Below are 24,644 nucleotides of genomic sequence, written 5' to 3'. Positions count from 1 at the left end.
CTCTCTCTGCTTTGTCCTCAGTGGGCGGCTCTCTTTCTGTCCTCTCTCTGCTTTGTCCTCAGTGGGCAGCTCTCTTTCTGTCCTCTCTGCTTTGTCCTCAGTGGTCGGCTCTCTTTCTGTCCTCTCTCTGCTTCGTACTCAGTGGGCGGCTCTCTTTCTGTCCTCTCTCTGCTTTGTCCTCAGTGGGCGGCTCCCTTTCTGTCCTCTCTCTGCTTCGTCCTCAGTGGGCGGCTCTCTGTCCTCTCTCTGCTTCGTCCTCAGTGGGCGGCTCTCTTTCTGTCCTCTCTCTGCTTCGTCCTCAGTGGGCGGCTCCCTTTCTGTCCTCTCTCTGCTTCGTCCTCAGTGGGCGGCTCTCTTTCTGTCCTCTCTGCTTCGTCCTCAGTGGGCGGCTCCCTTTCTGTCCTCTCTCTGCTTCGTCCTCAGTGGGCGGCTCTCTTTCTGTCCTCTCTCTGCTTCGTCCTCAGTGGGCGGCTCTCTTTCTGTCCTCTCTGCTTTGTCCTCAATGGGCGGCTCTCTTTCTGTCCTCTCTCTGCTTTGTCCTCAGTGGGCGGCTCTCTTTCTGTCCTCTCTCTGCTTTGTCCTCAGTGGGCGGCTCTCTTTCTGTCCTCTCTCTGCTTTGTCCTCAGTGGGCGGCTCCCTTTCTGTCCTCTCTCTGCTTCGTCCTCAGTGGGCGGCTCTCTTTCTGTCCTCTCTGCTTCGTCCTCAGTGGGCGGCTCCCTTTCTGTCCTCTCTCTGCTTCGTCCTCAGTGGGCGGCTCCCTTTCTGTCCTCTCTCTGCTTCGTTCTCAGTGGGCGGCTCTCTTTCTGTCCTCTCTCTGCTTCGTCCTCAGTGGGCGGCTCTCTTTCTGTCCTCTCTCTGCTTCGTCCTCAGTGGGCGGCTCTCTTTCTGTCCTCTCTCTGCTTTGTCCTCAGTGGGCGGCTCTCTTTCTGTCCTCTCTCTGCTTTGTCCTCAGTGGGCGTTTCCCTTTCTGTCCTCTCTCTGCTTCGTCCTCAGTGGGCGGCTCCCTTTCTGTCCTCTCTCTGCTTTGTCCTCAGTGGGCGGCTCTCTTTCTGTCCTCTCTCTGCTTTGTCCTCAGTGGGCGGCTCTCTTTCTGTCCTCTCTCTGCTTCGTCCTCAGTGGGCGGCTCTCTTTCTGTCCTCTCTCTGCTTCGTCCTCAGTGGGCGGCTCTCTTTCTGTCCTCTCTCTGCTTCGTCCTCAGTGGGCGGCTCTCTTTCTGTCCTCTCTCTGCTTCGTCCTCAGTGGGCGGCTCTCTTTCTGTCCTCTTTCTGCTTCGTCCTCAGTGGGCGGCTCTCTTTCTGTCCTCTCTCTGCTTCGTCCTCAGTGGGCGGCTCCCTTTCTGTCCTCTCTCTGCTTCGTCCTCAGTGGGCGGCTCTCTTTCTGTCCTCTCTGCTTCGTCCTCAGTGGGCGGCTCCCTTTCTGTCCTCTCTCTGCTTCGTCCTCAGTGGGCGGCTCTCTTTCTTTCCTCTCTCTGCTTCGTCCTCAGTGGGCGGCTCTCTTTCTGTCCTCTCTGCTTTGTCCTCAATGGGCGGCTCTCTTTCTGTCCTCTCTCTGCTTTGTCCTCAGTGGGCGGCTCCCTTTCTGTCCTCTCTCTGCTTTGTCCTCAGTGGGCGGCTCTCTTTCTGTCCTCTCTCTGCTTTGTCCTCAGTGGGCGGCTCCCTTTCTGTCCTCTCTCTGCTTTGTCCTCAGTGGGCGGCTCTCTTTCTGTCCTCTCTCTGCTTTGTCCTCAGTGGGCGGCTCCCTTTCTGTCCTCTCTCTGCTTTGTCCTCAGTGGGCGGCTCTCTTTCTGTCCTCTCTCTGCTTTGTCCTCAGTGGGCGGCTCCCTTTCTGTCCTCTCTCTGCTTTGTCCTCAGTGGGCGGCTCTCTTTCTGTCCTCTCTCTGCTTTGTCCTCAGTGGGCAGCTCTCTTTCTGTCCTCTCTGCTTTGTCCTCAGGGGGCGGCTCTCTTTCTGTCCTCTCTCTGCTTCGTACTCAGTGGGCGGCTCTCTTTCTGTCCTCTCTCTGCTTCGTCCTCAGTGGGCGGCTCCCTTTCTGTCCTCTCTCTGCTTCGTCCTCAGTGGGCGGCTCTCTTTCTGTCCTCTCTCTGCTTCGTCCTCAGTGGGCGGCTCTCTTTCTGTCCTCTCTCTGCTTCGTCCTCAGTGGGCGGCTCCCTTTCTGTCCTCTCTCTGCTTCGTCCTCAGTGGGCGGCTCTCTTTCTGTCCTCTCTGCTTCGTCCTCAGTGGGCGGCTCCCTTTCTGTCCTCTCTGTGCTTCGTCCTCAGTGGGCGGCTCTCTTTCTGTCCTCTCTCTGCTTCGTCCTCAGTGGGCGGCTCTCTTTCTGTCCTCTCTGCTTTGTCCTCAATGGGCGGCTCTCTTTCTGTCCTCTTTCTGCTTTGTCCTCAGTGGGTGGCTCTCTTTCTGTCCTCTCTCTGCTTTGTCCTCAGTGGGCGGCTCCCTTTCTGTCCTCTCTCTGCTTTGTCCTCAGTGGGCGGCTCTCTTTCTGTCCTCTCTCTGCTTTGTCCTCAGTGGGCGGCTCTCTTTCTGTCCTCTCTCTGCTTTGTCCTCAGTGGGCGGCTCCCTTTCTGTCCTCTCTCTGCTTTGTCCTCAGTGGGCGGCTCTCTTTCTGTCCTCTCTCTGCTTTGTCCTCAGTGGGCGGCTCTCTTTCTGTCCTCTCTCTGCTTCGTCCTCAGTGGGCGGCTCCCTTTCTGTCCTCTCTCTGCTTCGTCCTCAGTGGGCGGCTCTCTTTCTGTCCTCTCTCTGCTTCGTCCTCAGTGGGCGGCTCTCTTTCTGTCCTCTCTCTGCTTCGTCCTCAGTGGGCGGCTCCCTTTCTGTCCTCTCTCTGCTTCGTCCTCAGTGGGCGGCTCTCTTTCTGTCCTCTCTGCTTCGTCCTCAGTGGGCGGCTCCCTTTCTGTCCTCTCTCTGCTTCGTCCTCAGTGGGCGGCTCTCTTTCTGTCCTCTCTGCTTCGTCCTCAGTGGGCGGCTCCCTTTCTGTCCTCTCTCTGCTTCGTCCTCAGTGGGCGGCTCTCTTTCTGTCCTCTCTCTGCTTCGTCCTCAGTGGGCGGCTCTCTTTCTGTCCTCTCTGCTTTGTCCTCAATGGGCGGCTCTCTTTCTGTCCTCTCTCTGCTTTGTCCTCAGTGGGCGGCTCTCTTTCTGTCCTCTCTCTGCTTTGTCCTCAGTGGGCGGCTCTCTTTCTGTCCTCTCTCTGCTTTGTCCTCAGTGGGCGGCTCCCTTTCTGTCCTCTCTCTGCTTTGTCCTCAGTGGGCGGCTCTCTCTCTGTCCTCTCTCTGCTTTGTCCTCAGTAGGCGGCTCTCTTTCTGTCCTCTCTCTGCTTCGTCCTCAGTGGGCGGCTCCCTTTCTTTCCTCTCTCTGCTTCGTCCTCAGTGGGCGGCTCTCTTTCTGTCCTCTCTCTGCTTCGTCCTCAGTGGGCGCCTCTCTTTCTGTCCTCTCTCTGCTTCGTCCTCAGTGGGCGGCTCTCTTTCTGTCCTCTCTCTGCTTCGTCCTCAGTGGGCGGCTCCCTTTCTGTCCTCTCTCTGCTTCGTCCTCAGTGGGCGGCTCTCTTTCTGTCCTCTCTCTGCTTCGTCCTCAGTGGGCGGCTCTCTTTCTGTCCTCTCTCTGCTTCGTCCTCAGTGGGCGGCTCCCTTTCTGTCCTCTCTCTGCTTCGTCCTCAGTGGGCGGCTCTCTTTCTGTCCTCTCTGCTTCGTCCTCAGTGGGCGGCTCCCTTTCTGTCCTCTCTCTGCTTCGTCCTCAGTGGGCGGCTCCCTTTCTGTCCTCTCTCTGCTTCGTCCTCAGTGGGCGGCTCTCTTTCTGTCCTCTCTGCTTCGTCCTCAGTGGGCGGCTCCCTTTCTGTCCTCTCTCTGCTTCGTCCTCAGTGGGCGGCTCTCTTTCTGTCCTCTCTGCTTCGTCCTCAGTGGGCGGCTCCCTTTCTGTCCTCTCTCTGCTTCGTCCTCAGTGGGCGGCTCTCTTTCTGTCCTCTCTCTGCTTCGTCCTCAGTGGGCGGCTCTCTTTCTGTCCTCTCTGCTTTGTCCTCAATGGGCGGCTCTCTTTCTGTCCTCTCTCTGCTTTGTCCTCAGTGGGCGGCTCTCTTTCTGTCCTCTCTCTGCTTTGTCCTCAGTGGGCGGCTCTCTTTCTGTCCTCTCTCTGCTTTGTCCTCAGTGGGCGGCTCCCTTTCTGTCCTCTCTCTGCTTTGTCCTCAGTGGGCGGCTCTCTCTCTGTCCTCTCTCTGCTTTGTCCTCAGTGGGCGGCTCTCTTTCTGTCCTCTCTCTGCTTCGTCCTCAGTGGGCGGCTCCCTTTCTTTCCTCTCTCTGCTTCGTCCTCAGTGGGCGGCTCTCTTTCTGTCCTCTCTCTGCTTCGTCCTCAGTGGGCGCCTCTCTTTCTGTCCTCTCTCTGCTTCGTCCTCAGTGGGCGGCTCCCTTTCTGTCCTCTCTCTGCTTCATCCTCAGTGGGCGGCTCTCTTTCTGTCCTCTCTCTGCTTCGTCCTCAGTGGGCGGCTCCCTTTCTGTCCTCTCTCTGCTTCGTCCTCAGTGGGCGGCTCCCTTTCTGTCCTCTCTCTGCTTCGTCCTCAGTGGGCGGCTCTCTTTCTGTCCTCTCTCTGCTTCGTCCTCAGTGGGCGGCTCTCTTTCTGTCCTCTCTCTGCTTCGTCCTCAGTGGGCGGCTCTCTTTCTGTCTTCTCTCTGCTTTGTGCTCAGTGGGCGGCTCTCTTTCTATCCTCTCTCTGCTTTGTCCTCAGTGGGCGTTTCCCTTTCTGTCCTCTCTCTGCTTCGTCCTCAGTGGGCGGCTCCCTTTCTGTCCTCTCTCTGCTTTGTCCTCAGTGGGCGGCTCTCTTTCTGTCCTCTCTCTGCTTTGTCCTCAGTGGGCGGCTCTCTTTCTGTCCTCTCTCTGCTTCGTCCTCAGTGGGCGGCTCTCTTTCTGTCCTCTCTCTGCTTCGTCCTCAGTGGGCGGCTCTCTTTCTGTCCTCTCTCTGCTTCGTCCTCAGTGGGCGGCTCTCTTTCTGTCTTCTCTCTGCTTTGTGCTCAGTGGGCGGCTCTCTTTCTATCCTCTCTCTGCTTTGTCCTCAGTGGGCGTTTCCCTTTCTGTCCTCTCTCTGCTTCGTCCTCAGTGGGCGGCTCCCTTTCTGTCCTCTCTCTGCTTTGTCCTCAGTGGGCGGCTCTCTTTCTGTCCTTTCTCTGCTTTGTCCTCAGTGGGCGGCTCTCTTTCTGTCCTCTCTCTGCTTCGTCCTCAGTGGGCGGCTCTCTTTCTGTCCTCTCTCTGCTTCGTCCTCAGTGGGCGGCTCTCTTTCTGTCCTCTCTCTGCTTCGTCCTCAGTGGGCGGCTTTCTTTCTGTCCTCGCTCTGCTTCGTCCTCAGTGGGTGGCTCTCTTTCTGTCCTCTCTCTGCTTCGTCCTCAGTGGGCGGCTCTCTTTCTGTCCTCTCTCTGCTTCGTCCTCAGTGGGCGGCTCTCTTTCTGTCCTCTCTCTGCTTCGTCCTCAGTGGGCGGCTCTCTTTCTGTCCTCTCTCTGCTTCGTCCTCAGTGGGCGGCTCTCTTTCTGTCCTCTCTCTGCTTCGTCCTCAGTGGGCGGCTTTCTTTCTGTCCTCTCTCTGCTTCGTCCTCAGTGGGCGGCTCTCTTTCTGTCCTCTCTCTGCTTCGTCCTCAGTGGGCGGCTCTCTTTCTGTCCTCTCTCTGCTTCGTCCTCAGTGGGCGGCTCTCTTTCTGTCCTCTCTCTGCTTCGTCCTCAGTCGGCGGCTCTCTTTCTGTCCTCTCTCTGCTTCGTCATCTGGAGAAACACCCGCCTCTCTCCTCCCTCGCCTTCCCTCACACATACACAAACTTGTAAGTGAAAGAGAATGTCAACAGAGCAAGTATTTTCTTTCCAGCACTAATGCCCCTATACCTATACCTTTTCATATTTAACTGCTAACTATGAAGCACAAAAGAAAGTGCAGTCAGAAACGGCTTTCCCTTTAGTCTCTGTAGGGAACTCTAAATGTGTGTCCCAAATGGCACCCAATTCACTATATAGTGCACTACTTTTGCCCAGATATGGGCTCTGGTCGAAAGTAGTGCACTACATAGGTTGATTACTCTCCTCTTTTCTCTTCACACTTCTCTGTCCTCCCTCCTTTCTTGTGGAGAGAGAGCCAGAGAGGGAGATTGAAGGACGGAGAGTGAAAGATGGGAAGAGCCAGAGAGGGAGATTGAAGGACGGAGAGTGAAAGATGGGAAGAGCCAGAGACCGAGAGAGAGCCAGACCAGAGTGGGAGTAAAAAGGGAAAAACGTAATGTAATTTCCCCTAAAGCAGTGGTATTCAAACTTTTTCAGCGGGGACCCCATTTTTTCTGCCAGAATTTCTGGGGATCAGAAGTATTTCACGCGACCCAACCCCAAATCTAATGACACAACCTTAAAATCGGTAAATGTTGATTTTTAAATCAACAAATAACCTTAAATTCATTGCATTTTCATCTCTTAGCAAAATGAAAATAAACCAATAAATACATTTACTCAATAAAATGTATTTTTCAAATTATCTTTCTCAAAAACGTTTGTATACTGTATATTTTTTGGATGACCCCTCTGTAGTTCCCACGCAACCCCGACTTTGAATACCACTGCCCTAAAGCCTTTCGCATGCTTCCTAGTTGAAACAGTTTGCACATATATTATGCCATTATTTTATTTTATGGGACGTTTTCGTTGGTTTTGGTGTTTAGCTTTTTTTTGTAGGAGTGGGAACTATGGACGGGATTCTTCAATTAAGTGTTTGTTGTCATTCAACGAGAGACGACTAGTTTTTATGCACATGTTTTCACAAATACTGCACCAAACATCTTAGTTAAATTTAAAATTGCTTGACTAAGACCTCCTCTGCAAAAACGTCCAAATAATTACAAACTTCTTGATTTATCTTAGATTAATTCAGACTATTTTGAGGAAGTGTTTACTGGCTCAGACGTTGGCTTTTGCCTAGCCGAGTTCTGCCTTAAGCCAGTCTGACAGGCATGCGTCCTTAAGCACATTAGTGGGAGAGAAGAAAAATACAACCTTTAGAAACCCTTGTCTTTAGCTCCTATTTTCTCTCCCATTCTTCACGCTCTAAGCCCCCCACTCAACGCCGCTCTCCTCTCTTCCCTCTCGCTCTCCTCTCTCCCTTCTCTCTCTCCTCTCTCCCCTCTCGCTCTCCTCTCTCCCTTCTCTCTCCCCTCTCTCCCTCTCTCCCTTCCCTCTCCTCTCTCCTCTCTTCCTTCTCTCTCTCTCCTCTTTCTTCTCTCTCCTCTCTCCCTTCTCTCTCTCCTCTCTCCCTTCTCTCTCCCCTCTCTCTCCTCTCTTCCTTCTCTCTCTCCTCTCTTCCTTCTCTCTCTCCTCTCTTCCTTCTCTCTCTCCTCTCTCCCTTCCCTCTCCTCTCTCTCCTCTCTTCCTTCTCTCTCTCTTCTCTTCCTTCTCTCTCTCCTCTCTCCCTTCCCTCTCCTCTCTCTCCTCTCTTCCTTCTCTCTCCTCTCTTCCTTCTCTCTCTACCTCTCTTCCTTCTCTCTCTTCCTTCTCTCTCTCCCTTCTCTCCCCTCTCTCCCTTCTCTTCCCTCTCTCCCCTCTCTCTTCCTTCTCTCTCCCTTCTCTCTCTCCCCTCTCTCCCTTCTCTCTGTCCCCTCTCTTCCTTCTCTCTCCCCTCTCTCCCTTCTCTTCCTTCTCTCTCCCCTCTCTCTCCTCTCTCCCTTATCTTCCCGCTCTTCCTTCTCTCTCTCCTCTCTTCCTTCTATTCCTTCCTCACGCACACTCCTTTTTTCTTTATTTCTTTTGATATTTCATTCAGGTTTTCCATAGGTGAGCTCAGAGTTGCAACCTGTGAGTTGATTCAGATATTTTTATCTACAGTCTACAATCCATTCATATACATTAGCTACGTTCCAATATCCATACATGGATACCAATTATAATACACATCCAAGACATTGCTTCATATTCAGTCAGTGGTACTGTATGCTAGTGAGGATTGTCAACGGTACAGAACAATAACACCTTGCCTTTCGTGAACTAACACTCGCACTTTACTTTTTACGACTGGCACTGACTTTGCTGATAACTTCTTTATTGAGGAAAATATTACTTACTATGACTGAGATATGTGGTTGTCTCACCTAGCTATCTTAAAGGGATACTTCGGGATGTTGTCTACTTCCCTCGGAGTCAGATGAACTTGTGGATACTCGTGGTCCTCTGTAGCTCAGTTGGTAGAGTATGGCGCTTGCAACGCAAGGGTAGTGGGTTCGATTTCCGGGACCAGCCATACGTAAAAGTCTGCAGGCATTACTCTAAGTCGAATTTGGATAAAAGCGTCTGCTAAATGGCATATATTAAATTATATATTAAAATTTTTATGTCTCTGCGTGCAGTTTGACGGAAGTTGCTAACTCGCGCTAGCGCAATTGCTAACTAGCGCAATGAATGGAAGTCTATAGGTATCTGCTAGCATTTCCAGTCATTGCGCTAACGCTAGTTAGCATTGGATCGCAAAACTACCTCTAACTTCCTTCATACTGGACACAGAGACATAAACATTTTATCCAGAAGTTCATCTGACTCTGGGGAAGTAGATAAAGGGCCTCATTGCTAAAATCCCAAAGTATCCCTTTAAGATGAATGAGCTTAACTGTCGCACATAAGTCACTCTGGATAAGTGTCTGCTAAATTACTCAAATATGTAAATGCTTTTCTGACATTTCAAGTCCAGCAGCGGTGCCAAACTCTCCTCCCAGAGGGCTACCCTCCTGGAAGCTTTCTAGCCTGATTCTCTTAATTAGTAACCCACCAGGACCTTGATTAGCTGAATCGGATGAGTTGCAGTACAACAGGGTTGGAGCAAAAGCTTGCATAGCCAGTAGTTTTCCAGGAAGAGGGTTGGCCACACCTGAAGTAGAATATGATCACACATGAACAGATTCTTAGCATTAGCATAACACTGATTGTTATGTGAGCCACTCAATGTTTGGTTTTCACCCCCCTGCGCCCAATACATAAATGAATGAATATGAATGGGATATGGCTATCACTATCACATGCCGTAGTGATATCACTCTTCTAGTTTTGAAGGAGGGGTTTCTCATTCTTGGTCTGCATAGTCAGTGACATTCTCTCCCTCTCGCGGGCTCTCTCTCATGCTCTCTCTGTCTCTGTCTGTCTTTCTCTGTCGCTCTCTCTCTGTCTGTCTTCTCTCTGTTTCTCGCTGGTGTCGCTCCAGGGCAGAGACGGCTGTGGGAGGCAGTCAAGAGGAGGAAAGCCATGTGCAAGCGCAAGTCCTGGATGAGCAAGGTACATTTACACAAACTCATACATATCCATACATACAGTGAGGGAAAAAAGTATTTGATCCCCTGCTGATTTTGTACGTTTGCCCACTGACAAAGAAATGATCAGTCTATAATTTTAATGGTAGATTTATTTGAACAGTGAGAGACAGAATAACAAAACAAAAATCCAGAACAACGCATGTCAAAAATGTTATGAATTGATTTGCATTTTAATGAGGGAAATAAGTATTTGACCCCTCTGCAAAACATGACTTAGGACTTGGTGGCAAAACCCTTGTTGGCAATCACAGAGGTCAGACATGTCTTGTAGTTTGCCACCAGGTTTGCACACATCTCAGGAGGGATTTTGTCCCACTCCTCTTTGCAGATCTTCTCCAAGTCATTAAGGTTTCAAGGCTGACGTTTGGCAACTCGAACCTTCAGCTCCCTCCACAGATTTTCTATGGGATTAAGGTCTGGAGACTGGCTAGGCCACTCCAGGACCTTAATGTGCTTCTTCTTGAGCCACTCCTTTGTTGCCTTGGCCGTGTGTTTTGGGTCATTGTCATGCTGGAATACCCATCCACGACCCATTTTCAATGCCCTGGCTGAGGGAAGGAGGTTCTCACCCAAGATTTGACGATACATGGCCCCGTCCATCGTCCCTTTGATGCGGTGAAGTTGTCCTGTCCCCTTAGCAGAAAAACACCCCCAAAGTATAATGTTTCCACCTCCATGTTTGACGGTGGGGATGGTGTTCTTGGGGTCATAGGCAGCATTCCTCCTCCTTCAAACACGGCGAGTTGAGTTGATGCCAAATAGCTCAATTTTGGTCTCATCTGACCACAACACTTTCACCCAGTTCTCCTCTGAATCATTCAGATGTTCATTGGCAAACTTCAGACGGGCCTGTATATGTGCTTTCTTGAGCAGGGGGACCTTGCAGGCGCTGCAGGATTTCAGTCCTTCACGGCGTAGTGTGTTACCAATTGTTTTCTTGGTGACTATGGTCCCAGCTGCCTTGAGATCATTGACAAGATCCTCCCGTTAAAATTATAGACTGATCATTTCTTTGTCAGTGGGCAAACGTACAAAATCAGCAGGGGATCAAATACTTTTTTCCCTCACTGTACATACATACATATGTGGTCAAATATATTGGAACCATTGTATGAATCATTATCTCTTCTAAAATAACTTGAAATTGAAAAAACATTAGGTGTTAACGCGTGTATTTGTTTGATTTACAACTGCACAGGACCCCCCCAAATTTTTTTGGCAGAAATTTCGATTTTTCACTTCAAAGTCAAAAATGGACTGGACTAAATTATTCCAAATTGTGGGGTGCGTGTGTGTATAGGATCATTCAGCAGAAGGTTGGGAGTTCAGTTCAGGGTTGGGTGATGGTCTACCATCTTCACTGTTTTAATGAACCTCCCATACCCTATTTAGAACTCAGACTCACTACAGAGACCTACACACAGACTGATGAACAGACCCATTGACACACCGCAGCGACAACTAACCTGTCTTCACACAGACAACCAGTGGTACTGGTTCTTTGAATGTACAACTGAGGTTAAAGTCATAGGTTGGCTTGTCATCAGTGGCCAGTTTATTAGGTACATCTAGTACTGGGTCGGACCCCCCTTTGCCTCCAGAACAGCCTGAATTCTTCGGGCATGGATTCTACAAGGTGTGGTGTTCAAACGTTGCTCAATTGGTATCAGTGGACCTAACGTGTGCCAGGAAAACATTTCCCACACCATCACACCACCGCCACCAGCCTGTACCGTTGACACCTGGCAGGATGGGTCCATGGACTCATGCTGCTTATGCCAAATCCTGACTCTGCCATCAGCATGACACAACAGGAACTGGGATTTGTCGGACCAGCCGATGTTTATCCACTCCTCAATTGTCCAGTGTTGGTGATCCTGTGCCCGCTTGAGTAGCTTCTTCTTGTTTTTAGCTGATAGGAGTGGAACCCGGTGTGGTCGTCTGCTGCAATAGCCCATCTGTGACAAGGACCAATGAGTTGTGCATTCCGAGATGCCGTTCTGCACACCACTGTTGTACTGCGCCGTTATTTGTCTGTTTGTGGGCCGCCTGTTAGCTTCCATGATTCTTGCCATTCTCCTTTGACCTCTCCTCAACGAGCTGTTTTCGGCCACAGGACTGTTCCTGTTCCAGGCCGCTGACTGGATGTTTTTAGTTTTTTGCACCATTCTCGGTAAACACTAGACACTGTTGTGCGTGAAAAGCCCAGGAGCCGTTTCTGAGATACTGGAACCGGTGCTCCTGACGATCATACCACGTTCAAAGTTGCTTAGGTCACTCGTTCTGCCCATTGTAACATTCAATGGAACAGTAACTGAATGCCTCGATGCCTGTCTGCCTGCTTTATATAGCAAGCCACGGCCACGTGACTCACTGTCTGTAGGAGCGAACCATTTTCGTGAACGGGGTGGTGTACTTAATAAACTGGCAGCGGAGTGTATAAATATCTTAATGGTGAACAAGATATTCTCACTGCTTTAGTACTGTCCGTCTTTTTTCATACAGGTCAGATAACTCCTGTGCTACAGCACCCAAAGACTCATTTACAATTAACGACATATCCTCTCTTCTCTTTCTCCAGGTGTTCAGTGGGAAGCGGACGGACAGTGGGGACTTCCAGCAGGCGGCCCCCACCTCCTCCTTCCGCAAGCTGTCCCCCACGCTGCCCCCCCAGACCCTGTCCCAGCCCCCCCAGCAGCAGGCACTCACCTGTCTGATCAGTGAGAAGGAACTGGCCCTCTTCGAGAAGCTGGGCGACGGCTCCTTTGGCGTGGTCAAAAGGGGCGAGTGGTTCACGCCCGCCGGGAAAGTGGTGAGAGGGATTGGGGGGTGAGAGGGTGTGGGTTCTGTGTGTCTTTCTGTCTCTGTCTCTGTCTCTGTCTCTGTCTCTGTGTGTGTGTGTGTGTGTGTGTGTGTGTGTGTGTGTGTGTGTGTGTGTGTGTGTGTGTGAGAGAGAGAGGCAGGTGGTGGGATAGGTTTTGGTCTAAATCTTACCCCCTATAGGTCCCCGTTTAGAAAACAGGGTCCCATCTAGACACATCTAATTCAGATGATCAATAATCGTTATCAGGGAAGAGAGAATACCGGCCCCCCAAAAAATGAACGGCAAGTGTTTTTGGACCGTGGGTGAAACAGAGACACTGTAGGCCTAATCAATTAGAGATGTTACTCTGGCCGCACAGACAGCACCTGTTTTTACACTTCAGTTGTTTCACCCATGCTTCTGGAACGGTTGTGGTAAAGTATCACAGTAAGGGGTCAGAATAGAAAGAGGAAGTGGAAGAAGGGGAGGAGGATATACAAGTCCCTCATGATCACCCTGGGAAACAGTATCAGTGGGTTCAAATTTCAAACCATGACAACATGGGAAAAATGACCAAAAACACCCTCCCTCCAACATCTGTTTTGGTTGACCCCTTGACCCCTATAGACTTGACCTTGAGGAAGAGAGTGAGTGAGGGAGTGATGGAGAAAGAGAGAATCTTGTCCAAACACTCTCCAGAAGTGACTGAGTGACCACACGCACACACACAAAGACACAGTACACACACACACAAACACACACACACACACACACACACAGTGACCACAACATGGCCAGATGGGACCAGTAAAGCCAGGTGCAGAGTCCCAACAGACAAAGGAATATGTGAATATGTGACACAAGGTTTACAGAGCCCATAGAACAGGGCTGTTCAAATCTTACCCTACGACAGGGATGGGTAACTCCAGACCTCGGACCCCAGCCCCAGCGAACACACCTGACTCCAATAATCAACGAATCATGATCTTCAGTTTAGAATGCAATTAGTTTAAAATCAACTGTGTTTGCTAGGGATGGGGGAAAAGTGTTACACCTCTCCGGCCCCTGAGGACTGGAGTTGCCCATCCCTGTCCTACGAGGTCTGGAGCCTGCTGGTTTTCTGCACCCGCCTGGTGTCCCAGGTCTAAATCAGTCCCTGATTAGAGGGGAACAATGAAAACATGCAGTAGAACTGTCTTCAGGGTCCAGAGTTGAGTTTGAGGGCTATAGAACATCTAGTCCAGTGGCTGAGCGCAGAACATCTAGTCCAGTGGCTGAGCGCAGAACATCTAGTCCAGTGGCTGAGCGCCAATCTAAAGGGAATAAGGTCTATTAACACTGATCAGCCACATAATGCTATAGTAAGAGCTCCATTCCTGTCATCTATTATCCTGCTGTATCATATACCTCATCATTACAGCACCATGCCGCTGTCCTTCGTAGCATTTAGCTTAGCAAATAGGGCCGGCCAGCTTGGCCAACAAACAAAAACCTTTAAAAAAATTAAGTATTGTTCAGGAAGCTCAATCTGGGGTGTATTCACTAGGAACCAAACGGAACCAATCTGGGGTATATTCACTAGGAACCAAACGGAACCAATCTGGGGTATATTCACTAGGAACCAAACGGAACCAATCTGGGGTATATTCACTAGGAACCAAACGGAACCAATCTGGGGTGTATTCACTAGGAACCAAACAGAACCAATCTGGGGTGTATTCACTAGGAACCAAACAGAACCAATCTGGGGTGTATTCACTAGGAACCAAACGGAACCAATCTGGGGTGTATTCGCTAGGAACCAAACGGAACCAATCTGGGGTGTATTCACTAGGAACCAAACGGAACCAATCTGGGGTGTATTCACTAGGAACCAAACGGAACCAATCTGGGGTGTATTCACTAGGAACCAAACAGAACCAATCTGGGAGGAACCAAACAGAACCAATCTGGGGTGTATTCGCTAGGAACCAAACAGAACCAATCTGGGGTGCATTCACTAGTGGGGGGGATTCTGACCCGAGTTAAATGGAAAGTAATTCCCTTTTGATGCACTTTTCTCTCTACACGTTTTTCTGATCTTGAACTAAAGCATGATAAATAGCATTATAATCACCTGCTATTCATTTGGGGTGGAGATCAAAGAAATGAAGGTGTGGCGCCGTTTTCTGACCTTGACTTAATTCGTTCTTAATTCCACCAACTTTACGTGCGATTAAATTATTAATAAAGTCAAGCAACCTGTCAGTTCTAAGTGGAACAAAATCATTTTTTTCTCCAATAGAAATAATACCTTTCTCCATGCACTGTAAATTACAAATTGATAAGAGCTATTGATAAGAGCTAGGTAAATGAGTAAGCCGTTTGGATAAGGGTATTGTAAATATAAATGACAATTGTTTTAGATCTATTTTACCTTATGATCGCTGGTGACAAATGTGAAACCAGTCATATGGCAGCAAACTGAAGCATATCAACATATCACCTTTATGTTTATGAAACCTTATAACCTGCAGGGATGACATTTGGAGACCCAAGCTATAAGCTTCTGTAGCCATGCGCAAATGACAGTATATCGCCAAACCTACCGAGTTGATTTATGATTTCTAGAATGTTTTAATTATATGCCCAGACTTTTTACCATTTGTATCGTGTTAAATATTAGCCACTATAGGTAGACACCTTCAGTTATACCCACATACATTTACAACTGCCACTTTAGTGTTAGTTTCATTACATTTAGCATCATTCCATTCCATTCCATTATGAGTTTACCTTTCTTTCCTCTGTCACGTTTCTGTGGTTGTTCCTGAATCCTGAGGAGCCCTAGCAATATTGGATCACGTTAGGCTAACATATTACAAGTTGTAGCCTATTTGAATCATGATGGAACGCAGACCATGTGTAGCAGTTTAAGCATGGATCCTTGCACACGGTTCACAACGACTGGACCGTTGTCATTCGGTTCCATGTTTAGTGAGAATTAGGGTAGATTTATAGGACTATTGTTCAACCCCTATTGTACACTTTTTCCCACCTTTTAATATTTCATGTATTGAACTTGAATACGGCAACTTTCAGGATGAATCAAACCACTGTATTTTTTATTCACCAATATATTTTGTGCGTAAAGGCTCTCCAAACTTTTTTTTTAAAATTATTGATAAATACTTTTCTAACCCTAAATAATCTACAAGATCAGAGTATTTTGGGATCTACCAATTGGTGCTGAAAATGATACGAATATGCGTGTATTTACATGGCTTTCTTTCATTGAGCAGTAATTTTCTGAACCGTTCTCTCCATATATTTTAGTGGGTCTGTCGAGAAAATTGGAACGAAGGGTACACCAATTTAAAGGGATGGGTTTAGATAAATGTGCTGAAAACCCTATTGAATGAAAACTCTGAAAATCTGTTGGCCAGCAAGTGGGAGTGTTTTCAGCGGTTGAATAAAATGTATTCAGCGCGCCAAGGCAACCACGCCTGTAAAGCCCGTTACGCACCTGCATAAGGTAAGCCTGAATACCAACTACTGAGAAGTGCGTAGGAAATGCGTTTCCTAAGTCTGAGTCGGGCCCCATGAACAAAACAGAACCAATCTGGGGTGTGTTCAGAGGAACCAAACAGAACCAATCTGGGGTGTGTTCACTAGGAACCAAACAGAACGAATCTGGGGTGTGTTCACTAGGAACCAAACAGAACCAATCTGGGGTGTGTTCACTAGGAACCAAGCAGAAGCAAACGGAAGCAAACGGTTGCATGAATACACCCCTGGTGCTCTATTGTCTCCGAGTTTTAGATTGTTCCACGGCCACCACACTGTTAGTAAGCGCAACTGTAGTCACTCAAAGTAAACATTTGCTAGCTAACCATCAATCGTTTTCACTATGGATTTAGCATTATGCTAACCCATCCCATCCCCCTCTCCATCTCTCTCCTCTCCCTACCCCCTTCTCCTCTCCAGTTGGAGGTAGCAGTCAAGTGTCTGAAGACAGACATGCTGAGGCAGCCGGACGCACTGGACGACTTCATCTGCGAGGTGAACGCCATGCACTCCCTGGACCACCAGAACCTCATCAGGCTGTACGGGGTGGTGCTCACACACCCCATGAAGATGGTACGGACACACACATCTGCATACGTATATGCCACAGGAGGCTGCTGAGGGGAGGACGGCTCATAATAACGGCTAGAATGGAGTAAATGGAATGGCATCAAACACATAGAAACCATGGAAACCACGTGTTCCATGTATTTGATACCATTCCACCTATTCTGCTCCTGACATTACCATGAGCCCATCCTCCCCAAATTAAGGTTCCTCCAACCTCCTGTGGTGCATACATACACACACACACACACACACACACACACACACACACACACACACACACACACACACACACACACACACACACACTCTTTTGCACTTTGTACTTGTTTTTTCTTTCTAGCACACACACACACGCATGCACACAGAGAGATAAGTAAACACACTGCTCAGACTGCTTCCTGTCAAGACTGCTTCCTGTCAAGACTGCTTCCTGTCCCCATTTAAATCATGTCAGAGTCAGAAATCTCAAGGCCGGGAGGAGGAGAGGAGTGATTGATCGAGACAGATGACTAAAATGAAAGCTGACCTTTCCTCCCTGTTCTATTCATCTGCGCCATATTATCCCCCAGGTGACTGAACTAGCCCCGCTGGGCTCCCTCCTGGAGCGTCTGCGCTGCGTTCAGCCGCAGGAGCCCGTCCTCATCCACACGCTGTGCCAGTACGCCATGCAGGTGGCGTGCGGCATGGCCTACCTGGAGCAGCGGTGCTTCATCCATTGCGACCTGGCCGCCCGCAACATCCTGCTGGCGTCGGACAAGAGGGTGAAGATCGGCGACTTCGGCCTGATGCGATCGCTGCCCGACAACCACGAGCACTACGTGATGCAGGAGCACCGCAAGGTTCCGTTTGCCTGGTGAGGTGACAGGAGGAGAGGGGTTGGGTGAGGGGGACAGGGGAAGGTGGTTGGTGAGAGGGGTTGGGTGAGGGGGACAGGGGAGGTGTTTGGTGAGAGGGGTTGGGTGAGGGGGAAAGGGGAAGGTGGTTGGTGAGAGGGGTTGGGTGAGGGGGACAGGGACGGGGAAGGTGGTTGGTGAGAGGGGTTGGGTGAGGGGGACAGGGGAAGGTGGTTGGTGAGAGGGGTTGGGTTAGGGGGACAGGGACAGGGAAGGTGGTTGGTGAGAGGGGTTGGGTGAGGGGGACAGGGACGGGGAAGGTGGTTGGTGAGAGGGGTTGGGTGAGGGGGAAAGGGGAAGGTGGTTGGTGAGAGGGGTTGGGTGAGGGGGACAGGGACAGGGAAGGTGGTTGGTGAGAGGGGTTGGGTGAGGGGGACAGGGACGGGGAAGGTGGTTAGTGAGAGGGGTTGGGTGAGGGGGACAGGGACGGGGAAGGTGGTTGGTGAGAGGGGTTGGGTGAGGGGGACAGGGACGGGGAAGGTAGTTGGTGAGAGGAATTGGGTGAGGGGGACAGGGGAAGGTGGTTGGTGAGAGGGGTTGGGTGAGGGGGAAAGGGGAAGGTGGTTGGTGAGAGGGGTTGGGTGAGGGGGACAGGGACGGGGAAGGTGGTTGGTGAGAGGGGTTGGGTGAGGGGGACAGGGGAAGGTGGTTGGTGAGAGGGGTTGGGTGAGGGGGACAGGGAAGGTGGTTGGTGGTTGGTGAGAGGGGTTGGGTGAAGGGGACAGGGACGGGGAAGGTGTTTGGTGAGAGGGGTTGGGTGAGGGGGACAGGGAAGGTGGTTGGTGGTTGGTGAGAGGGGTTGGGTGAAGGGGAAAGGGACGGGGAAGGTGGTTGGTGAGAGGGGTTGGGTGAGGGGGACAGGGGAAGGTGGTTGGTGAGAGGGGTTGGTTTAGGGGGACAGTGACAGGGACGGGGAAGGTGTTTGGTGAGAGGAATTGGGTGAGGGGGACAGGGGAAGGTGGTTGGTGAGAGGGGTTGGGTGAGGGGGACAGGGGAAGGTGGTTGGTGGGGGGTGAGTGGGAGGGTGTTGTGTTTTTGTATGTGTCGTTGTGATCAGGGGCCACATTCAGTAAGCAAATGTCTGACGTTGCAGATAGAAATGTCATGAATAGAGCAGACATGATTATGTTATTCGACATGTCTACATTTTTATCTGAACATTCCACAACATTGTGCCCCTGATGTGCCCCTGATGTGCCCCTGATGTGCCCCTCCCTGCATGCCATATTGTGTGTGTTTTTGATCCAGTAGTCTAACGTGTGTCTGTCCTCCCCCTCCAGGTGTGCCCCTGAGAGCCTGAAGACGCGGATATTCTCCCACGCCACAGACACCTGGATGTTCGGGGTGACGCTGTGGGAGATGTATACCCACGGACAGGAGCCCTGGCTGGGCCTCAACGGCAGCCAGGTACACACACACACGAACACACACACACACACGAACGAACACACACACACGAACACACACACACACACACACACACACACGAACGAACACACACACACGAACACACACACACGAACACATACAAACACACACACGCACGAACACACACGAACACACACGAACACACACACACATGAGCACACACACACACACACGAACACATACAAACACACACACACATGAACACACACGAACACACACGAACACACACACATGAGCACACACACACGAACACATACAAACACACACACACACGAACACACACGAACACACACACACACACACACACACGAACACATACAAACACACACGAACACACACACACACGAACACACACACACACAGCAAACACGAGCAGACGTGTGTAGAAGTATTTGGCTCCTTTGCACGTCAGCTTTCATCGTGGGTTTAATTTCAGTATTTCAATCTGTGTTTCAGATCCTACACAGGATGGACAAGGAGGGTGAGCGTCTGCCCAAGCCAGAGGACTGTCCCCAGGACATCTACAGCGTCATGCTGCAGTGCTGGGCCCAGAAAGCTGACCACAGGCCCACCTTCGTCGCCCTCAGGGAATTCCTGCTCGAGGTACACCCCCCTGTGGACGTGTTTAACTGTTCTGGTGGGGTCCAGAAGTCCCCGCAAGAACAGTAAATGAACAAAAATTTGACCAACTGGGGGACATTTTGTTAGTCCCCACAAGGTCAAATGCTATTTCTAAGGGGTTTTAGGGTTAAGGTTAGAATTATGTTAAGGGTTAGGGTTAGGAGCTAAGGTTTAGGGTTAGGGTTAAGGTTAGGTTTTTGGGTTAATGTTAGGGTTAGGACTAGGATTAGGGTTAGGGAAAATAGGATTTTGAATGGGACTGAATTGTGTGTCCCCACAAGGTTAGCTGTACAAGACTGTGTGTGTGTGGGGGGTGTCTGTGTGTATACATCAGAATTTACATTTACATTTTAGTCATTTAGCAGACGCTCTTATCCAGAGCGACTTACAGTTAGATTTGCATTTACATTTGCATTCTGTGTATGATTCCATGTGTGATTCCTTGTGTGATTCCATGTGTGTATTTGCATGTCTGAGTATATTTTGAATGTGTATGTTCAAGGTTGTATACATGACCTTCATGAGCGACGACTGTTACGTTCTGACGTCAAGTTTAGTGGATCAATTTGCTTACAAACTGACATGTCAGTACTGAATACTTAACCTGTATACACAATTTGTATAAAATGTAATTTAATTTGAATTATTTATTATTTATTTGCATTATTAAATGACAAGATTAAGTCTGATTTTGGGAGCCCTTAATGTGTTAAATGGAGCTATAGCCCCACCTAGTGAAACTTCTACGGTACTGAATGGTGATGGGCACTGTATGGTCAGGGGCACACTGTATGGTCAGGGGCACACTGTATGGTTAGGGGCACACTGTATGGTCAGGGGCACACTGTATGGTTAGGGGCACACTGTATGGTCAGGGGCACACTGAATGGTCAGGGGCACACTGTATGGTTAGGGGCACACTGTATGGTCAGGGGCACACTGTATGGTCAGGGGCACACTGTGTGGTCAGGGGCACACTGAGTGGTCAGGGGCACACTGTATGGTTAGGGGCACACTGTATGGTTAGGGGCACACTGTATGGTCAGGGGCACACTGAATGGTCAGGGGCACACTGTATGGTTAGGGGCACACTGAATGGTCAGGGGCACACTGTATGGTTAGGGGCACACTGTATGGTCAGGGGCACACTATATGGTCAGGGGCACACAGTATGGTCAGGGGCACACTGTATGGTTAGGGGCACACTGTGTGGTCAGGGGCACACTGTATGGTTAGGGGCACACTGTATGGTTAGGGGCACACTGTATGGTTAGGGGCACACTGTGTGGTCAGGGGCACACTGTATGGTCAGGGGCACACTGTATGGTCAGGGGCACACTGTATGGTCTGGGGCACACTGTATGGTTAGGGGCACACTGTATGGTCAGGGGCACACTGTATGGTCAGGGGCACACTGTGTGGTTAGGGGCATATTATGGCCTCACCAACTGAGGAATCCTAACTTGATGAACTCACAATTTGATTTCAATGTAGGTTTTGGGCTGAAATGACTACATTCGGATACCTTGTTGGGGTGCAGTGTGTGTTTAATGTGTATGTCTCCGCTCCAGACCATGCCAACAGACATGTGCGCGCTGCAGGACTTTGAAGAGGCTGACAAGCTTCAGATTCAGGTCAACGACGTCATCACCATCATCGAGGGCAGGTGTGTGTGTGATCAACTAATGAACTGTAAATCAATATTCTGTCGTCATTGGGTTTTTCTATGTATGTTTTGTGTCTGTGCATGTATTGTCAGAGTGTATCTGTGTTCATGGGTATATGTGTGTGAATCTGCACGTGTGTTTGTGTGTGTGTGTGTGTGTGTGTGTGTGTGTGTAGGCTATGCGTGTGTATCTGCACCCACATGTGTATGTACCTGCCTGTGTATGTGTTATGTCCTTATATACCTGTATATGTTATGTCCTTATATACCTGTATATGTTATGTCCTTATATACCTGTATATGTTATGTCCTTATATACCTGTATATGTTATGTCCTTATATACCTGTATATGTTATGTCCTTATATACCTGTATATGTTATGTCCTTATATACCTGTATATGTTATGTCCTTATATACCTGTATATGTTATGTCTTTATATACCTGTATATGTTATGTCCTTATATACCTGTATATGTTATGTCTTTATATACCTGTATATGTTATGTCCTTATATACCTGTATATGTTATGTCCTTATATACCTGTATATGTTATGTCCTTATATACCTGTGTTACGTGCGTGTGCTTGTGTTTCTGCAGTGCATCCATTTGTGTGTCTGTTCTGTCTGTCTGTCTGTCTGTCTGTCTGTCTGTCTGTCTGTCTGTCTGTCTGTCTGTCTGTCCTGTCCTGTCCTGTCCTGTCCTGTCTGTCTGTACTGTATCTGTGTGTTTTCTCACATTCACCTGTACGTCGACCTACAACCCTCTTTCTCAGAGCGGAGAACTACTTGTGGTGGGGCCAAAACAAGCGCACGCTGAAGGTGGGCCAGTTCCCCAGGAACGTGGTGACCTCGGAGGCGGGCCTGTCGGCCCACGACATCAGCAGACCCCTTAAACACAGCTTCATCCACACTGGCCACGGAGACTCCGACCCACACCGCTGCTGGGGCTTCCCAGACCGCATTGACGAGTAAGTCATGTCCTCATAACTAACCCTAACCTTAAATCATCTACGAGTAAGTCATGTCCTCATTAACTAACCCTAACCTTAAATCATCTATGAGTAAGTCATGTCCTCATTAACTAACCCTAACCTTAAATCATCTATGAGTAAGTCATGTCCTCATTAACTAACCCTAACCTTAAATCATCAATGAGTAAGTCATGTCCTCATAAGTAACCCGGACCACATTAACGATTAAAGACATGTCCTCATACTTCCTCCATCTACCTGTCCCATCCTTGTAAAATCTGATCAAATTTGATCAAATCTATAAAATTGTGACACTTGCAGTTGAGCGAGTGTATACGTTTTTTAGTAAAGGGAATCGAACCCACAAACTGGGCATTGCAAGTTCTATGATCTAAACAACTGAGCCACACAGGAGTCAAGGTTGCCAATAAATACAGTATCTTCAGTGAGTCTAGGTTGCCATTGGTTTTCTGACCACTAGAGTGCAGTAGAGTATCGTTCATCTTACTGTTTAGTCAGCTGACGCGTAGTTGAAATGACCACATCAGGCAGACCAGGGGTGCCTTAAGCAGGATGCAAGGTTTTGGAACAATCAAATAGAAATATGCTATGTAGAACAAACATTGCACTCTGACCTGTATTGGTATTTCTATCTGCAACATTCGATAACGTTTGGCAATTGAATGTGGCCCAGGGTTGGATAAACAGATGTGAAACCTGGGGCGAGCCACTGTACACCTGATTTATGGCTAGCCCTTGGTAAAGAACCTCTTGGTATGGAAAGTCAATAAATTCCCCCTCTCTCTCTGTCATGCTTGCTGTCTCTCTGTCTCTCTCTCTGTCTCTGTCTCTGTCTCTGTCTCTGTCTCTGTCTCTGTCTCTGTCTCTGTCTCTCTCTCTCTCTCTCTCTCTCCTCTCTCTCTCTCTCTCTCTCTAGTCTGTACTTAGGAAACCCCATGGACCCACCAGATGTCTTGGGGTTGGACCTCAATGCTGCCCGGCCCACTCAGCTACCGGGACGAGCAAAAAGTGAGTGGCCGGTTGCTAAACAACCTACTGCCCCTGTCCCATAACACTATTATATTGGACAACTATTGTCAGTGACTCGAGGAAGTATGTTTTTCTTGGTGGTTGATGTTTCTCTTGGTGGTTGATGTTTCTCTACGTGGTTGATGTTTTTCTTGGTGGTTGATCTTTCTTGGTTGATCTCCGTCTTATTCTGGCTTTTCTGAACTTGACTGTTGACACAATGTGTCCAATCTGACTTGTACTCTTGCCTTTTAGCTTTTTATTCATTTGTCTGTCCTCCTTTTTCTCTTTCTCTCTCTTTCCCTTTCACATGCTTTTTCTCTCTCTCCCTCTTTCTTTCTTTCTTTCTTTCTTTCTTTCTTTCTTTCTTTCTTTCTTTCTTTCTTTCTTTCTTTCTTTCTTTCTTTCTCTCTGTCTGTTTCTCACTCTCCCTTGCTCCCTCTTCCCCTATCTCTCCTTCTCTCTCTGGTGGAGCCCCTACCCTGCCCCGCCCCGCCCAGCCAGCAGTGTTTGTCAAGAGTAAGTCTGGTCTCTCCCCCCAGCCAGTCTGGTCTCTCCCCCCAGCCAGTCTGGTCTCTCCCCCCAGTCAGCCAGTCTGGTCTCCCCCCAGTCAGTAATTCTGGTCTCTCCGCCCAGTCAGTCAGTCTGGTCTCTCCCCAGTCAGCCAGTCTGGTCTCTCCCCCCAGTCAGTCAGTCTGGTCTCCCCCCAGTCAGTAATTCTGGTCTCTCCGCCCAGTCAGTCAGTCTGGTCTCTCCCCAGTCAGCCAGTCTGGTCTCTCTCCCCAGCCAGTAAGTCTGGTCTCTCCCCCCAGCCAGTCTGGTCTCTCCCCCCAGCCAGTCTGGTCTCTCTCCCCAGCCAGTAAGTCTGGTCTCTCCCCCCAGCCAGTCTGGTCTCTCCCCCCAGCCAGTCTGGTCTCTCTCCCCAGCCAGTAAGTCTGGTCTCTCCCCCCAGTCAGTAAGTCTGGTGTCTCCCCCCAGTCAGCCAGTCTGGTCTCTCCCCCCAGTCAGCCAGTCTGGTCTCTCCCCCCAGTCAGCCAGTCTGGTCTCCCCCCCAGCCAGTCTGGTCTCTCCCCCCAGCCAGTCTGGTCTCTCCCCCCAGCCAGTCTGGTCTCTCTCCCCAGTCAGTAAGTCTGGTCTCTCCCCCAGTCAGTCAGTCTGGTCTCTCCCCCCAGTCAGTAATTCTGGTCTCTCCCCCCAGTCAGTCAGTCTGGTCTCTCCCCCCAGTCAGTAATTCTGGTCTCTCCCCCCAGTCAGTCAGTCTGGTCTCTCCCCCCAGTCAGTAATTCTGGTCTCTCCCCAGTCAGTCTGGTCTCCCCCCAGTCAGTAATTCTGGTCTCTCCCCCCAGTCAGCCAGTCTGGTCTCTCCCCCCAGTCAGTAATTCTGGTCTCTCCCCCCAGCCAGTCTGGTCTCTCCCCCCAGTCAGTAAGTCTGGTCTCTCCCCCCAGTCAGCCAGTCTGGTCTCTCCCCCAGTCAGTAAGTCTGGTCTCTCCCCCCAGTCAGCCAGTCTGGTCGCTCCCCCCAGTCAGTCTGGTCTCTCCCCCCAGTCAGCCAGTCTGGTCTCTCCCCCCAGTCAGTCAGTCTGGTCTCTCCCCCCAGTCAGTCAGTCTGGTCTCTCCCCCCAGTCAGCCAGTCTGGTCTCTCCCCCCAGTCAGTAAGTCTGGCCTCTCCCCCCAGTCAGCCAGTCTGGTCTCTCCCCCCAGTCAGCCAGTCTGGTCTCTCCCCCAGCCAGTAAGTCTGGTCTCTCCCCCCAGTCAGTAAGTCTGGTCTCTCCCCCCAGCCAGTCTGGTCTCTCCCCCAGTCAGTCAGTCTGGTCTCTCCCCCCAG

At 50.0% G+C, this 24,644-nt stretch overlaps 1 protein-coding gene across 2 annotated transcripts in view; it reads left to right on the top strand.

Annotated features, from left to right (window-relative positions):
* Positions 1–24,644, top strand: part of LOC311146800 (activated CDC42 kinase 1-like) — a gene marked incomplete at both ends in the record, with an annotated part of 64,113 nt that overhangs the window by 24,769 nt on the left and 14,700 nt on the right. For both annotated transcript variants that reach the window (XM_084183391.1, XM_084183390.1), the window contains 9 exons: positions 9,180–9,250; positions 11,870–12,100; positions 16,058–16,210; positions 16,777–17,060; positions 18,381–18,507; positions 18,985–19,131; positions 20,721–20,815; positions 21,593–21,787; positions 22,728–22,819. In XM_084183391.1, the coding sequence (XP_084039517.1) occupies positions 9,180–9,250; positions 11,870–12,100; positions 16,058–16,210; positions 16,777–17,060; positions 18,381–18,507; positions 18,985–19,131; positions 20,721–20,815; positions 21,593–21,787; positions 22,728–22,819 (1,395 nt within the window). The remainder of the gene's footprint in view (positions 1–9,179; positions 9,251–11,869; positions 12,101–16,057; positions 16,211–16,776; positions 17,061–18,380; positions 18,508–18,984; positions 19,132–20,720; positions 20,816–21,592; positions 21,788–22,727; positions 22,820–24,644) is intronic.

This window comes from Coregonus lavaretus (genome assembly GCF_964263955.1).
Source record: "Coregonus lavaretus genome assembly, chromosome: 19".
NCBI classification, from domain to species: domain Eukaryota; kingdom Metazoa; phylum Chordata; class Actinopteri; order Salmoniformes; family Salmonidae; genus Coregonus; species Coregonus lavaretus.
The sequence above is the reverse complement of the archived record's forward strand: the minus strand, read 5'-3'. Positions and strand labels throughout refer to the sequence as shown.